Source organism: Odocoileus virginianus, chromosome 6 (assembly GCF_023699985.2).
Source record: "Odocoileus virginianus isolate 20LAN1187 ecotype Illinois chromosome 6, Ovbor_1.2, whole genome shotgun sequence".
Taxonomy (NCBI): Eukaryota; Metazoa; Chordata; class Mammalia; order Artiodactyla; family Cervidae; genus Odocoileus; species Odocoileus virginianus.
In genome coordinates this window covers 19025383-19042691 of record NC_069679.1, presented here as the reverse complement: position 1 = coordinate 19042691, position 17309 = coordinate 19025383, and the positions used below count along the sequence as shown (strand labels likewise).

General features: G+C 42.1%; 1 protein-coding gene across 1 annotated transcript in view; it reads left to right on the top strand.

Annotated features, from left to right (window-relative positions):
- The window catches only part of RYR3 (ryanodine receptor 3), a 546114-nt gene that overhangs the window by 252167 nt on the left and 276638 nt on the right, over window positions 1–17309 (top strand). Inside the window, 2 exon segments of the mRNA XM_070468944.1 lie at window positions 2769–2843; window positions 5721–5877. Coding sequence (XP_070325045.1) covers window positions 2769–2843; window positions 5721–5877 — 232 coding nt within the window.

The window sequence follows — 17309 nt, the reverse complement described above, 5'->3', positions numbered from 1 at the left end:
CATTCAACACAGGATGCTTTGGCATTATTTGATGTTCTTGTGAGGTAAGTGATAAGCTTCATCATTGTCAGTCATCAGATAAATCCCCAGAATGGGCCAGGATGGCCAGGAATATCAAAATGTGGGAGAGCACAAAGAAATAGGAAATTGAGAATATTCTAGGAGGTCCCCACAGCCAAGAAAGCATGCAAGTGATTCCACTGTAATGGGGCTGACTTTCCAGAGGAAATCACTTGTATTCCTTGTAAAGCCTGAGAGCAGCCAGGCCCGAGAGGGAGGCTGACTGTCCCAGGGTGCAAAGCCAAAAGGATAATCTGACATTCTGAGCTCTGATCCTTGGCTCTGCCTCGGGCTTGTCAAGTACCCTGGGGTAAGTCACTTGCTGAAGCCAAGGCTGAGCTGTCAGCCACGCTTTCAGAGCACCTCAGTTCCCCACCCACTCACCTCCTCTCCTGGGGTAATTGTTTTAGAGAATGGGAACAAGTTGTTTCAACCTCTGTAACCTTGCAAGATTCACTGGAGCAAGCTGCCTCCTTTTGCTAGATGGGAAGAACTAACCTTCTAGAATTCTTTAGATGTCACGGGGAGAGAGTCCTCAAGTCATGTGATCTAAGGTGACCTGCTCCACCCTCTCTACCTGAGAGACCCTTTTGCTCTCACTGAGGATGGAGAAGCATCCATGAAAATCTCACCTAGCCTGTGGGGCTAGGTCAGTGCAGCCTCATTACTACTCTGGGCCTGGCACAGAGACACCTGGGGTGCTAGAGCTTCCTTCTAAATACTTACTACATATTTCCTGATAGTATGTACATTTGCAAAAAGTTTAGAATGTCTTCTATAATCCTACCAACCAAAGTTAACTGTGATTGATGTTAGTGTTTTATTATATTTTTGTGCCACGTAATGTAGCTTTCCATGCATGTTTATAAGTGTCTATAAACAAAATTTGGATAAATCAACAGTACACAATATTTTATACATCCATAAACATCTTTGTACATGTTCATTACTTTAAAGAAACCACATTAAATGCTCACAACCATTCTGTGACCTAAATACCCTATTAGGTTCATTTTACAGACAAGGAAGCTGATGCACAGATTTGAAAGAACTTGGCAAAGTGATACAGCTAATAGCTTCAAATTCAGGTCTACCTGACACCCAAAATTAATATTTGTAACCAACTCATAATTACTTCCTGGGAGAAAGAAATAATTACCGCACATTTCCTCTTTCCCTCTGTTAATAAACTGTTGTCTCAAGACGTAGGTCAAGATTCTCCTGGGGTTTGAGTAATTCAGTAGTGATACATTCAAACCTTCTACAATAGAGGTATCTTTTTAAATTAGTGAAATTAAATGAAGTTAAATGATCAGTCTTGATCTAAAGTCACAGGATTCTCAGAAAGTATCTGAATTCAGTATGCCTGGTAATCAGGGACCGCTATTCATGAGACATACCTGTAAACGAGGATAGTTCATTTAATTCCTCATAATCTGATATAGATGAGTTAGTCCCTATTGTACAGATTTTTAAAAAATAGACTTTGCTAATCATCATATATACATTCAGTTCAGTTCAGTCACTCAGTCGTGTCCAACTCTTTGCGACCCCATGAATCACAGCATGCCAGGCCTCCCTGTCCATCACCAACTCCCGGAGTTTACTCAAACTCATGTCCATCCAGTCGGTGATGCCATCCAGCCATCTCATCCTCTGTCATCACCTCCTCCTCCTGCCTCCAATCCCTTCCAGCATCAGGGTCTTTTTCAATGAGTCAACTCTTCACATGAGGTAACCAAAGTAATGGAGTTTCAGCTTCAGCATCAGTCCTTCCAATGAACATTAGACAAACCCATTTTTACAAAAAGCCTGACCTATACTCTTCAAACCTGGCAAAGGCATGAAAAATAAGAAAATACTAAGAAACTCTAACAGACCAAAAGAAACAGGGAAAGCATATTAACTAAATGCAATGTGGCATACAGGATGGGACCCTGGAACAGAAAACAAAATTAATAGAAAAACTGGTAAAATCGAAATAAAGTCTTGAGTTTAATTAGCAATGATGAGCCAATGTTGATTTCTTAGTTCTGACAACTCTACTTAGTATTATAAGAGGATAACTATAAAGGAAACAGAGTGAGACTTTACAGAAGCTTTCTGGACTATCTTTGCAACATTTTTATAAGTCTACAGTTATTCCAAAATAAAAAATTTTAGTTAAAAACACTTTAAAAGGTGACCATTAATGCAGGAAAGGGGACAACAGTATAGTAATAAAACCCTGAACACTACAGTAGCTGAGCATAAAGCTTTGTTCCCAGCTTCCTAGAACAATGGAAATGAGTTCACACTGTACTGCATATGTGTTTTACAAGTACAAATACATTTTCTAAAGATGTGAAACTGCATCAGGGAGCTGAACGTGAAAGAAACAGAGCATTCAGTACTTGGTCTGATGATATGTGACTGGACTGTTTTGACTCCTGATGTCGAAATGGAGACAGTCCTTTCACCGTACACCCAACAGTGTGTGCATATCCATAACGTGTATGTGGGGAGCATTTCCCTCCCCTTTAGCACCTTTTTTCCCTTTTAAGAGAGAATAGGATATTGTGTCTTTCTTTGAGTCTTGTTTCTCATTTTGCTTACTATCAGTTCCGTGAAATACAGCCTGTTCTGAGCAGCGTGTGCAGGGAACTGTCCTCTGCCCAGTGCTGATCAGCATCACGCACGGAGGATCTCATCTCCACCTCTGTTCACAGGAGGATATACTATGAAGCCGGGGGAGCTGGCACAAGAGCCAGATCGCTATGGAGAGTGGAACCCCTTCGGATAAGGTAGTGGAGCAAGATTATTTTTTTTTCCAGGACAACCTATTGTCTTAAATGTTACATTTGTTCTACATTAGCCGGCAAACTCTCAGAAGTTACTTGGCAAAGTAAATTCTGAAATGTCTGTGACTTTTGTTTTTGCTTTTAAAGCGCGCGCGTGCACACACACACACACACACACACACACGATTTCCAAGACTTCTGCTTTGACTCTGAAGTAAGCAGGCTCTATTGCTTGATCAAGCCCCCAGCTCCTGCTACCCTTGCAGTGTCTATGTTATAAAAGGCAAGCATAGCTCTGTCACTGAAAGCCATCAAAGCTCTTCTCCCATTTATTTTCTTAAATAGATTCCCTGGAACCCAGGTGAGTCTTCCTCCTCCTGATAGCCTTGTGGGCTCCAAAGCAAAGTTAGCTTTAATTGACAGAGTGGTGGCTGTGATGGCATGAGGTAGGGAAGACTGAAACATTACCGGACATGTAGCTCTGAAGGAAACTGTCTTTACCAGACTTGTCAGAAACAATTGGATGGAAGGAGCAGGACACCAAGACTTTGGAGACAGGTAGTTGAGTAAAAACACGGCATCTCTACTTCAGAGGAGTTCAGTTACGCTCTGGACCTTTATTTTGCTGAGAGGGATCACAAGTTAGGCTAAAGCTAAGCTGCTCGGAGTAAGAGCGGAGGGTCAGTGTGGCCACTTTTGGTTTTCTTTCACTGCCTTTCCCTCTAGCTCTATATTCCGTCTCTCCCTGAACACATGTTCAAAATAAAATCTCTAGTGGGTGGGGGAGCCTCCAGGGGCTCCTCAAGATAATCCATTGGTGATCAGGAGAAAATATCAGAATTTCTCTTACACACGCATACAGCTACATTCAAATTTTTTTATTGAGGAACTCTAGAAGAGGCAGACTGAAAGAGTATGGTGTCCTAAGGAGTACCCACTTGTTAGCTGGCTTGTGGCATTTATATTCTTTCAAGCCTGGTGAAGTTTTTATAGCAACATACTCTGTTTTTTTTTTTTTTTTCAAGATATTAGGGCTTGGTTCTTGTTTAATGAACTTTTTAAAAAATAAAAAATATGTATACATAGTTCCAGTTAGGGTTCTTTATTTCCCCAGAGTCTTAAACATGAAGAATTTAAGGCTTCTATTAATGTAATTTGATTCTTTGGTACTCCAAAGAATTAGATCAAGAGGAGAGTCATTTTAAAAATTGATACATGTATTTCTGAAACATTTTGTTCTAACTTAAAAGATAATTAGATACAGATTATTCAGTGAATAATTTCTGCCCTAGCACTTACCATGACTTTTGTTGAATGCCAGCCTTTTGATGTAGGACCATATGGTTCTACAACGGGTTCAGCATGGACTCTCACTTATCTCAATCATCTTATTCTGCTTTACTTTTTTCCATGGAATTTAACATCTTGTAACATGCCACAATATTTACTTATTTATGTTTCTTTGTTTATTATTTGTCTCTCCCTGGTGAGTGTAAACTGCATAAATATTCTTATTTCTTTTGAAGAGAGGATTCTTTTCATTATTAAAGTAGGATTGACATACAGTATTATATTAGTTTTAGGTGTACAGTATAATGATTTGACATTTGTTTACATTGCAAAATGATTACTGAAGTAAGTTTAGTTATTATATGTCACCATTACAGAATTGCAATTTTTCTAGCAATAAGAGCTCTTAAGACTTACTTTCTTTTTTTTTTTTTTTTTTTCATTTATTTTTATTAGTTGGAGGCTAATTACTTTACAGCATTGCAGTGGTTTTTGTCATACATTGAATTAGCCATGGATTTACATGTATTCCCCATCCCGGTCCCCCCTCCCACCTCCCTCTCCACCCCATCCCTCTGAGTCTTCCCAGTGCACCAGGCCAAGACTTACTTTCTTAGCAACTTTCAAATTGTGATGATAGTCAATAATATATATATTACTATTACTATATAAATAATATATATTATTGACATATTATATAATATACATATTACTACCATGCTCTACGTTACATACATCCCCATGACTTATTTATTTTATAACTAGAAGTTTGTACCTCTTGATCCCCTTTGACCATTTCTCCCAACTCTCCAACTTGCCTCCTCTCTGACAACCACCAATCTATTCTCTGTCTTTGTGAATTTTGTGTTGTTTTGTTTTTCAGATACCACATGTGAGTGAAATCATATGGCATTTGTCTGACTCTGATTTATTTCACTTAGTACCCTCAAGATCCATCCATGTTGTCACAAATGGCACAATTTCATTCTTTTTTATGGCTGAGTACTACTCCACTGTGTATGCATATATGCCACATTTTTTTTTATTGATGAACACTTAGGTTGCTCCTATATCTTGGCTATTGCAAATAATGCTGCAGTGAGCGTAGGGGTGTGTATGTCTTTTCAAATTAGTGGTGGTAGTGAAATACTTGAGTGGAGATCGTGCATTTGGAAATGCTTCACTTTTCCAGAAACAGGTTTCTCTTCCAAAGCGGGCTTCTCATTTTTGTGTGTGATTTTTAGCATCAAGACATTTCAGTGAAATGAAGGAAAATTTGGAAGCTTGGAACTTCCAGTTACATTAAACCATGGACCTGCCCACAGGACCGTGTTCCTTGTTGGTGATCTTAAAGGTTAGAAGAGAGCTCACGAGAGAATGCCACGCTGAGTTGTAGACAGACACTTGAACTTAGCCAGAAGACTGAGAAGTGATGAGTTGTAGGCAGATACACAATCCTAGAGCAAGCCAGGAGTCAGGGGATGTACTTTAGAAGAGTACTGAGTCAGAGCATATGTGAAAATGCTCAGGATAAATATTGAAAAAGACCTATTTTTTGTGTAAATGCAATTTCTTCTCTCATCTGTCCAGCTGGAGTGGCAGTAACATCAGATGGGGACAGGCTTTCCGACTCCGGCATCTCACCACAGGCCACTACTTGGCCTTGACAGAAGACCAAGGCCTTATTCTGCAAGACCGGGGAAAGTCAGACACCAAGTCAACAGCCTTCTCTTTTCGAGCATCCAAGGTGAGGTGGATTTTGACTTTATTCTCAAAGTGAAAGCTCTGAAACCGCCAGGTAGAACTATGACTGCAAAGATAATAGGCTGGAACAAAATGGAATTGGAAATTAGGCCAATGATAAATATTTTGTTCTTTTATCTTTTAAATTGAATTCATAGAGGAATGTGTACCCTGGATGAAGATTGAAGTCTTAAGAGAAAGGCTTGAATGGAAAGTGGAAAGCCCTAAAAAACAAAAAGCATCACAAGAATGGACAGTGTTGTGCTAAGGCCACTGGAAAATGTTATTGTTGCTTAATATGTTCTGAATTGTTTTTAATACTTATAAGTCTTATTAGGGCTTCCTAATAAGAAGCCACCATCTGGTGGCTCAGATGGTAAGGAATCTGCCTGCAATGCGGGAGACCTGGGTTCAACCCCTGGGTTGGGAAGATCCCCTGGAGAAGGAAATGGCAACCCACTCCAGTACTCTTGCCTGGAAATTCCATGGACAGAGGAACCTGGTAGGCTGTAGTCCATGGGGTTGCAAAGAGTCAGACATGACTGAGCAACTTCACTTTCACTGAAGTCTTATTGCTTCACTGCCATATAGCAAAGATAATGTGGAGACATGAGTTTCAGTGTTATATTTATTTAAATCAAAGAGGTAATTTCTCTCAGAGAGATACAGAGAAGGCTTAATTCTGGACATGGCATCGTCTTGCAGTTGTTCTTATTATACAGAATTACTAGTTCCTTTTCCTGGGTTGTCTGTTTTCTGCAGATCTCTTACCTCCACTGTGCCTCCCCTGCCTCCATGAAGAGCAGATTCTGTGGTAGCTAGGTTAACCCCAAACATGTAGATTTGCCATTTGATGTGTAGAGAGAGAAATGTTTTTTTAAACTTCTGTCTTTAACGGTCAGCCAGGTTTTGACTCTGTGTCACTCAGAGTCTGATCCAGCTGGATGGTCAGAATCACACGCTGAGCTAACTCCTGGTGTACAGTTTGGTACTCTGTCACTTTATGATTGTTCTGGAAAGAGCACCCAAGCGTAAGAAGGGCTCTGCCCAGCGTATGCATAGTTATAGCAGCACACACCTTCTAAGAGGCTCAGCGTCTCCGTCTTCATCTCTAGCCTCACTCTTCTTTGCTCCTTTCCAGAGACACATCTTGATTTGTGTTCTCAACACAATTTCCAAAAAGGGTTATTGATGATTCCATTCATGTATGGCTTGGTGTCAGGCTGACAGCTTAATGTCCATGGGGACATCTCTGTTTCATAATGAATCAGAAGAGGCCAGCTTTTCAGCACCACCTTCCTTGAAGCAGGGGTTCAGACTCCTTTTCTCCTCTTTTACAGTCCTAAAGTATTTGAGGCAGAGAATCTCTTTGGCTTAGAGGTTTTTCTCCCCTGGTTACCCTCTATCAGAGTTAGGCTTTCCTGCACCCATTGTTCAAAGATTAAGAAATGAGAGCTTAAAAAAATAAATGAGAGCTTCCTGGGACTTCCCTGGTAGTGCAGTGGTTAAGACTCCAAGCTTCCAGCACAAAGGCAAGGGTTTGATACCTGATCAGGGAAAAAAGGTCTCACATGCTGCGTAGTGTGGCCAAGAAAAAGAAGAAATGAGAGCTTTCTGCCCTGAATTTCCTTCAGGCGTCTCCTTCTCTCTGCTTCTCTTCTAATAGCGCGTTAGCTCCGTGACTCCATTCGGGTTCTCAGAGCACATCTGCATTTATGTTACCCTCACTTTTATTTTTTTAAGATTACACCCACAAGAATGATTTTAAATTCAAGTTTATGACCATGGAGTAAAACATTTTTGCCTCCAGGAAATGAGTTAGAGCCTTGCAATTGGCTAAAAGGAGCAGCGAAACAAAACAACAGGATAGTTCTAAGAGCAGAGAGGAGTCTTCCCATTCTTCCCTAAGAGACAACTCAGATGTGGGGTGTGGAGGGAGGGCAGGCAGGGGAAGCCAGGGAGGGGCAGAAGATAAGAAGGGACTCATCATGGCCGATGACCAAGTAAACGCCTTTCTAATAAGAATGCCAGCTTGGCTTGTCCCCTCTTCAAGCATTCCATCCCGGTCTTCTCAGCCCTGGACCAACCCCAACTTGGAGATCTTTACCATTGCAGAAAGAGGCTTCTCTTGCAGAAAAGTCAGGTGGCCTTCCAGGCAGCTGGCAGGATCCTGTTCCAAGGGGACTCTTCCCTTCCATTCCTTTCTTGGCTCAGCCTCATGGAGCATGGCTCAGCGCTGTGCTGTGGCCTCTGTGGGAAGCCAGAACGGCTCAGAGCACCACAGAGAGTCTCCATAACACTCCTTTCACTTGGCACCACTTCCAGCCTGTGAGCACATTTTACCCTCAAAAGGCTCGTTGCTTATCTCCGCCTGATTCCCACACACAGGGAGGCCAGCAGCGGATGGCTGAAAGGCATCATGATACCAGGAGGCTGCCCACATGGCCGGGCTGGACAGAAAGTCGCCCGTGAGTCGCATTGTCCTGTGCACTTGCATTTCATTGGTGTCACGGCGTTGGAGGTTTAAATAGCTCTCAGTGCAGCAGTATTCAGCCCAGTTACCTTTATTTTAATCTGAAAGAAACTGAAATTAAAATGTCCTAGTCTCCATGTCTGATCAAGATAAGGCTGCTTCCCCCAGGAGATCTGGGCTTCCTTGGGATATTGTGTGGGCAAGGCATTGGGCATCTTAGCTGTGAAGCTGCATGGGAAGGAAGAACATGCGGGAGCCCGTAGTTCTGTCATCAGCAATCTGAAGAGCTCCTGGGGGAGAACTCTAGAGATGCCTTGATTTCTCTGGGCCTCCAGACTCCTCCCCAGCAAATGCCTTTTTAAAATTTATTTTACTTTTGGCTGCACCGGGTCGTCACGGCTATGTGCTGGCTTTCTCTAGTTGCGATGAGCAGAGGGCTGCTCTCTCATTGCACTGCGGCAGCTTCTTTTGTTGAGGAGCATGGACTCTAGGGCTTCAGTAGTTGCAGTGCTCTCCTTAGTTGGCCCATGACATGTGAAATCTTCCCGGACCAGGAATCAAACCTGTGTCCCCTACATTGGCAGATGGACTCTTATCTACTGAACCACCAGGGAAGTCCCAGTAAATGTCTTTTTATCATGCTTGGCACAGGCTCTCTGCCTTAAATATACTCTCCACTGTGCTTCCCCTCACTGGGGAAGAGTGATGTTCCCCAGCAGAGGGATTAGTTGGCTCTGGTTTTCAACAGCAGGAAGGTGCTGCATTGTCTTGCTAGCTCTGGGCTCTACCAGGTGTTAGGTGAGGGAGCAGACAGCAGAAAGTTGTCTGAAATAGTGGATCAGGTTCTGAGAGGTGGCACAGGCGTTGGGGAGACTCACTGGGAAGGCTGAGAGGGGGAGATAGTGTGTTCCTTTTGCCTCTGTGAACGAGATAGAGTGGGGGCATTTATCTGATCTTCTCTGTATGCTTGAGAACGTGGAAAACAAGAGAAGAGACTCCTGGAAGGAGCACCATTTAGGCTCCTACATTTCTAGGAGGACGTTGGTGAGCTGTGCTGTGAGTTATTGGCAGTGGTGGGCTTCCCACCCCATGTTTCCTGTCAAGTTGCGTTAACCCATGACAGCTATGACTACATGATCGGGGGCCTGGAGACAGCTGCAGGTATGTGTTCACATCCTCAGCAAGATGCCCTTACGAGGAGGATGGCAGGTATCCATGTGAATCTTGTACCCACAGGACAGGACCGGGACAGGACTGAGCCTTAATGGTGGAGGGGGGGGGGGGTGTCAAGGTCGAGCATCAGCTGCAGTGTTGCTTGGTTCAAATGGAATCAAACTGCGGTCTCTGAGCAAACTGTGTGACTGAGCAGAAAGGGATCTTGGTCAGAGCTCGCACTCCTCTCCTTCACCAGGAGATCCAAATCGAAGTCGGGGTCTGGGAGCTGTTGAGGGCTCTGAATTACAGCCTTGCACCTGTTTCCTCAATCTGGAAGGAGTAGGGTGTCAGGTAGAGCATGGCTCCCAGGTCACCTAGATCTGGCCTTGACTCCCATCTACCCTCTGTGGAACCTTGAACACAATTCTTATTCTAGTTGCACCTCCTTTGAAGTCTGTTGTGAAAGATGCCCTAAGAGCTGACCCCTGGGGACTTCCCTGGCAGTCCCGTGGTGAAGACTTCTCTTTCCAGTGCAGAGGGTACTGGGTCAATCTCTACTCAGGGAGCTAAGATCTAACATGCCTCCAAGCCAAAAAACCAAAAACATTAAATAGAAACAGTATTGTAACAAATTCAATGAAGACTTTAAGAGCCAACCCCTGCCACAATATCTCTAGCCACCAGCTCATGCTTGCCTTGAGCTCAAACTAAATACATTCTGTGTTTGAACATGGAATCTTTTCTCACAGCTAAACCTGTAGCTAGAATACCTTTTAACCCTCCATGTACCATAATCAGCAAACTCCTCCTCATTCTTCAGACAGTGTCAAGCACCCCTCATGGGAAGAAGGCCTTTCCCCGCTCCTCCAGAAGGGCCCTTTTCATGACTCTGTTATAGCCATCACTCACTGACCGGGGAGCCCTGAAATGACAGGGAGCACACACCCCTCTGCCCTCCTTTTCTGCACCTCTGCACCCCACACAGTGTGGGGCGTGTAGTAAGTTTGAATATCACGTGCCGAAAGGTTCCGTAAGTGTGGTTGTACAGTGAAATCCTTTCCATTTTAACCTCCATCCTCTTCATAGAATTTTATAGTCATTGTGTAATCATTTTCAATCACGACACAACCCTGCAAACATTCAAGGAGAGAGATTCATTAATTTGAACATTGAAGTCAAATTTCTCTGAACTTGATTTTGCATCATTTTCCCATGGTCTTGACATTGCAAGGCCATTCCCCAAGGATTGTCGGGTAATGTAATTTAATGTTTACTCTGGCTCAGCAGTGCTGTCTATTTAGATGTCATGTCTCCAGGTCAGTTTATAACACTCAGTTCCTTTCAGGGAAGGATGAATTAATAATGTTAAAGCAAGTCTTATTATATGAAGCCAATCACTTTTTAGCTATTTTTTTAATGACTCTACCTTAAGTCTGGAATGATTGAGATAGAATCTTAAATTTTGCCTCCTTTATTACAGAAAGGCAGAGAGCTCTCACTGTTCTCAGTTAGAGGAAATTTTTTCTCAGTGTATAAAAACAATTCAATTCAGTCAACATTTGTCAAATGTTGTCTGCTATATCCTAGGGTCTGTGTTCTTGGCCAAAAATGATATTCCCTTTAAAAACTGCCCACCACGCTCTCTGCTGTGTGCAGAAAGCATCTCGTGGACCGGATCCTCTTCGACCCTTTAATCTCAGCGGTCCCACCGGAAACAAGAGGGCAGTTGCGTTCACAGCGTATCCCTATGTGAAATCATGGGCACTGACGTAGTGCTGTTTGCACCTGTCCTCTTGCTTGCCCTGCAAGTTCTCAGTTGGGGAAAGAGAGGGTATGGAGGGAAGGGGAAAGAACAAAACATAGACCTTGAGATTCAGTCGTCCCCAGACACCACCACTTCCTGCAGTTTCAGTTGTTTTTAGGTATTTATTTTTGGTTGTGCTGGGTCTTCACTGCTGCGCATGGGCTTCCCATTGTGGTAGCTTCTCCTCTTGCAGAGCTCAGGCTCTCGGCACATGGGCTACAGTAGTTACAGCCCCTGGGCTCCGTGGTTGGGGTTCCCAGGCTCTGGAGCACAGACTCAGTAGTTGTGGCACGTGGGCTTAGTCGGTCCATGGCATGTGGGATCTTCCCAGACCAGGGATCAGGCTCATGTACCCTGCATTGGCAGGCAGATTCTCAACCACTGGACTGCCAGGGAAGTCCCTGCAGTTTCATTTTAATTCATATCAATGTATAACAAAAACTACTGTAATGATGTAAAGTAATTAGCCTCCAACTAATAAAAATTTAAAAAAAAAAAAAATGAAATCTACAAAGCACAATTTCCCAAGTCTTAATTGTTGCACGTGGGCCAGACAGAGAGGTAGTCAAGAAGAGCCTTGGACTTTGGAGTTAGAAGAAACCTGGGTTTGGATCCTGGCTCTGCCTTTGCTGTTTAGCCTTCCTGTCCCTGATTGTAAAAGCAAAACAAACAAACAAAAAACAGGAGTGAAGAAGTGTGTCTTGAAGGACTCTTGTGAGACCAGGAAGATGACCTAAGAGACTGTTTCCTTATCCATGAAATGGCAGGAGTGCTGCTTGCCTGAAGGTGATTGTGTAGAGAGGGACTGACGAGAAAGGAGGAGGAAAGAGCCCCGCACAGTCACCTGCTCAGGACATGCACCTTCCCTGATGAGACAGACAAGCCCGCTCCCCTAGCACGCTGGAAATAGCGGAGGGCTGTCCTTGGCCTCCCACCAGCAGAAGCCCTGCAACCAGCCTTGTGGCCAGTCAGGCTCCTAGCAGTGTCCTGCGGTGTGCAATTTTTTTAAGGCCATTCTAAGACCTCCCACTCGAAATCAGAATTTCCAAGGGGTCTATGTTTGTGGGAAAGTGAACCTAAAGGTAATTTCTGAAAGTTAGTCCTGGGAGTTTTAGGAAGCAGTGATCTGACCAGCACTGTGTTGGTGGCTGACCCCAGCATCCGTGAATGAGGCCCAACTTCCCGTGTTTCCTTTTCCTCTGAATCTTTTTTGGTTGCTTCCTGTCTGTGGAAAGCTACTATCTTGTCCTCTGTGGACATAGGTGGTTTAAATATGTCAAGTTCAACAAATTCCTATCTAAGTAATAAGCATGAATGAGGACCTACTCTGTTCCAAATATCATGCTAGATTTCTATTACCATAGCAAAAACTGGTCTGTCTCTGTGTCTGCATTTCTTTTCAACCCATCATTCACCTTGTGGCTGGAACAATTGTTCTAAGATACAACCCTTGTGTTTTCTCTGCTTAAAATTCTCAGTGGATTCCCATTACCTGCAATAGCTTTTCCCAAGAGGTGTTCCAAACAATGATTTATGAAAAAGATTTAAAACACTATGTTAAACAGTTGAATAGGTTGTTTTGGTTCCTCTTGTTCTTCTTTGTCTTTTACTTTAAGACTCATAACAATCTAGTTTATGCTATCCTAACATTCCCTTTACCTCCTGAAGGAAAATACAGTACTGTCGGAAGTCCTCTTTTCCCGCAGAAAGTCTGTAAACAGCATGAGTTTGAGAAACATGCACCTGTAGGATAAAGTCAGAGTCCTTGTTGCTCAGGTCTTTTCTGGACTTCACCATTCTCCCTGCCACACTACTCCCATCTTACTACAATGTTGTCCCCTTCCATATTCCTCATCTCTTCTCTTTCCCCTGGCCATGCTCACATCAAGCAGCAACTAGTATAAAAGCATCCTGAAGTCCCCAGGCACAGTGAATTTTTCTCTCTTCCAAATTCCAGTTGCACCTTCAGTATATCACTTTGTTGTCATTAGTGGTTTGTGTGTGTGACTCCTAAAGCTTATACGTTAGAACCCAGAGTTATTTTTCATACAATAACAACATGTATTTTCAACTTCTTTGTAACAGCATCCTAATACCTAAAACATTAATATAATCAATGCTTAACTGTGCTGATGGTTACCATTCAAAAAGTTATGACCAACAGGCTTTGGATTTACACTTGGTTTTGCATTCCCTTTCATTACTTGAAAGCTACAGGGCTTTGAACAAATTGCTCCAACTCTGCAGGCCTCAGTTTTATCATCTATAAAGTAGGAGAAATAAAAACAGCAGGTCCAGTGAAAGGTTTAGAGAAAATGTTTTTAAAGTGTCATGTATAATACATATCACTGTGTAGGCCCTTGGTAAATTCACATGATGGTGTTGTCATTATAAAGTACTTGGCAAAAATGCCTTGCTCAAAGTAGGCATTAAATAAATACTTGTTCCAATTGCCTTTCTTGTCCCAGAAATTTTAAATCAATCTGGAGAGCAGCAACTTATCATCTAAATACGTGTTTATGTGACAATTGTTATGTGGTCACAACCATTTCCTTCTAAACTCTCAGTGGAGACAAGGGATAGTGATGATTATTCCTCTTCAACACATGGTTAGGGCCAAGTAACCTGTTCCTTCTTAGAATCTGCTCATCATCCAAGATATGGAAGGTTGATGCAGAGACACAGATAAATTGATGCCCACTGACCAATAAAACAAAAGCAAATTATTTGCAGCCTAGCAGAGCTTAGTGTGAAATGTAAAGACCAACAAACCTCAGTCTTGCCCTTGGAGGATTTCCAACCAGGCAGGGGACAGGAAGTCTACCAGCAAAAGATTCCTATCACAGAAGATGGTAAAGAGCCTTGAGAGAGAGTAAGGGAGGTGCCATGAAATTAAAGGACACGCACAGTTGGATCTGGGAAAGGCTGATGGATGAGATGTAAAAATGCAGAGATGAAGTAGAGGCATTCCGAGCAAGGAGAGTAATGTCAGTAAAGGCCCTGACGGAGGGAATACTTGATATAACACACAAACATAATCCAGTTTGGCTAAAGCATGTGGCATATAAGAACTTTAGAGATGAGAATTGTGTTCTGTAGGAATTGGGGAGTTACTGAAAGGGAGTGATCAAAAGACCCCTATCATATGGGAAGGTTCCCATAGGAAGATTCCATAGAGGAAGGTTCCAGCCATAGAGTAAATACATCTGGGCCACATTCAAATGAAGACAGAGGGTAGAACATGCGTTCATGACTTAAGTCAGAAGCTCACCCACCTGTGATCAGCCAAGTCCAGCTTCTGTGTCTCAGGATGCTCTCATTTCTTGAAACTGTGTCATTGTTGTGTAGTTTTGGGTAGAGTTGGCTTCAGTGTTGGTTTGTTTGTATACTTTGGTTTTCATTTTTGTTGCTCCTGTTTTTCTTTAAATTAGAAGCTGTCCCAACAATGCTGGCCATAGAACTTTGGGAGTTGATGCTGTTTTGCAAAAGCAAAGACACAGAGAGACAGTCTATTCTATTATCAATAATGATCTGTTTATTTTAAAGACTCTAAAAAATCTTAGTATTTATTTTGGCAAAGTCATATTTAAATCAATGAAAAGTGACCAAACAAGTGAAATGATCATAATCACTCATCATGCGGGAATATGTGCTATTTTAACTATGAGCTCTTGGTAATCACCATAATTATTCATACTTAACAGTTGTAGTGTATAAATATTTTTATTTTGCTGCATTGTCTTTGGTTAGAGAATAAGATAGAGATGAAACCTTTGGCATATTTTAATTATATCTATTGGTTTGAGTGTCTATACTGCTATGGATATTTTTGAAATGAAAATGAAGTATCCATTATTTTATAGAATAAATGCATTCTTGACCACTTGCCTGTGGATAAATCCTTAAATATCAAGTTCTGTTTTCCCATCGACTTTGTTATAAAATCAGAAATATTTTCCTTTGGAAATGTTCATTTTGAGAAATGTCATCTTGAACAATCCAACCAGTGTTTCAACATATGCTTAAAATAAGAACGTTCTTGCAGTGTATTAATATTGCTCAAAATGATCCTATAAATGTGTGCAAAATAACTAATTTTGCTTGAGAGTTTGAAGGAAAGAAATAAGAGCCGAAATGAAAAAATATACATTTGAAAGAAAAATGACTCAGTTGTATACATTTGTTCCTTCAACATATGTTTGTTAAATAATTGATAGGTGTGGATTCTCTGCATTATTGTTCCCTTGCTAAGTCCCGTCTGACTCTTTGTGACCCCCATGGACTGCAGCTCTGTATTAGGAATCCAAGACTAACAATCATCTGGCCCAAATCCTTCATTCTCATAGCCTGGCAAAAGGAAAACATCATATAAAAGAGCATATCTACATTATGGTTTGTTAAGTACTCAATAGAGGGATGGGACTATGCTGGAGAAATACAGTAGGAGAGACTAACTCTGCCTTCACAAAGAAGGTAACACCTCAGCAGGGTATTCAAGGGTGTAGAGAAGTTTGGGGCCTTGGGAAGAGCATAGTCTCTGGAATCAGACTTCCTGTTTTAACTCTTCCTCTTTCACTACTTCTTGAGTGACTGTGGATAAGCTCTTTGTTTCTCTGTTCCTTCATTTTCCCCTCTGTAAAATTGGAATATCTGTAGCTACATCAGAGGCCATTATGAAGAGCTGGCATATGTAACAAACTTAGAGCCCTGCCTTGCACATGGCAAGAGCTCAATGCCTGTGCTCCTGTCGTTCCATCATTAAGAATGAGCGCAAGGTTGGCACAGGCAGAGGAAACAGCATGCTGCATTTTTATTCCGTGAAAAATTTAAAATGTGCCTAGCTAATGGCTTTTACAAATGAGCAATTTAACGCAAGATGTAGAGAGGAAATGGAAATAGGATAGGACCATTCAGAGGCCCTGATTAATGAGGAGGGAGACAGAGTTACTAGACTACTTACTTGACTCACTGTGATAGGCGTCTTAGGTTATGCCCTAAATTTCTCCATAGGGAAGTGGTCAACAAGATTTATTCTATGAAACAATGGATACTTGATACACAAAGGGAGAATACACACCCGGTACACAGAAATTCCCTTTCCCATACTAGCAGTGAGTTTTGTGAAACAGTGGCAATTGAAGAATGAAAGCCACTGACTGCAACACACAGCTGAGGAGGCCATAAGGAACTAACACTGGGCTTCCCTGGTGGATCAGTGGCTAAGACTCCATGCTCCCAATGCAGGAAGCCCCGGGTTCAATCCCTGGTCAGGGGGCTAGATCCCATATGCCCCAACGAAGATCAAAGATCCCACATGTGCAACTAAGACCCAGCACAGCCAAATAAATAAGTATTTTTTAAAAAAGAAACTAAAAATATAAAGGAAGCTAATACAAGAATTACTGCATTAGACTTAAGGCATAGTGGCCCTCTACCTGCTGCAAGAGTCTGTTTCCTCTGCTGATTTCTATAAAAGATATTTTTATCATTTTAACAGATATATTTAAAGCCCCAAATGAAGGCTTTTATATAAGATAACTATTAAAATCATAGAAGGTACAACTTGCTGAAAATAAGTTATTTGGCTATTAACAGTGAGTTATTAAGGTATCTGGGCTTCCCTGGTGGTTCAGAGGTTAAAGCATCTGCCTCCAATGCAGGAGACCTGGGTTCGATCCCTGGGTTGGGAAGATCCCCTGGAGAAGGAAATGGTAACCCACTCCAGTATTCTTGCCTGGAGAATCCCATGGATGGAGGAGCCTGGTAGGCTACGGTCCACAGGGTGGCAAAGAGTCGGACACGACTGAGCAACTTCACTTTCACTTTACTTTCACTTTCATTAAGGTACCTAAGTCAGGATAAGGAAAAGTAAAAAAACAGTGGAAAATTATATAAAACCAGAACCAAAGAGAGACACTATAGGCTGCCTCCATTTCCCATGGATATAAATAATCACTAACATAGCCAAAACATGAAATCCATTGATTTTACAATTAGCAGCAAA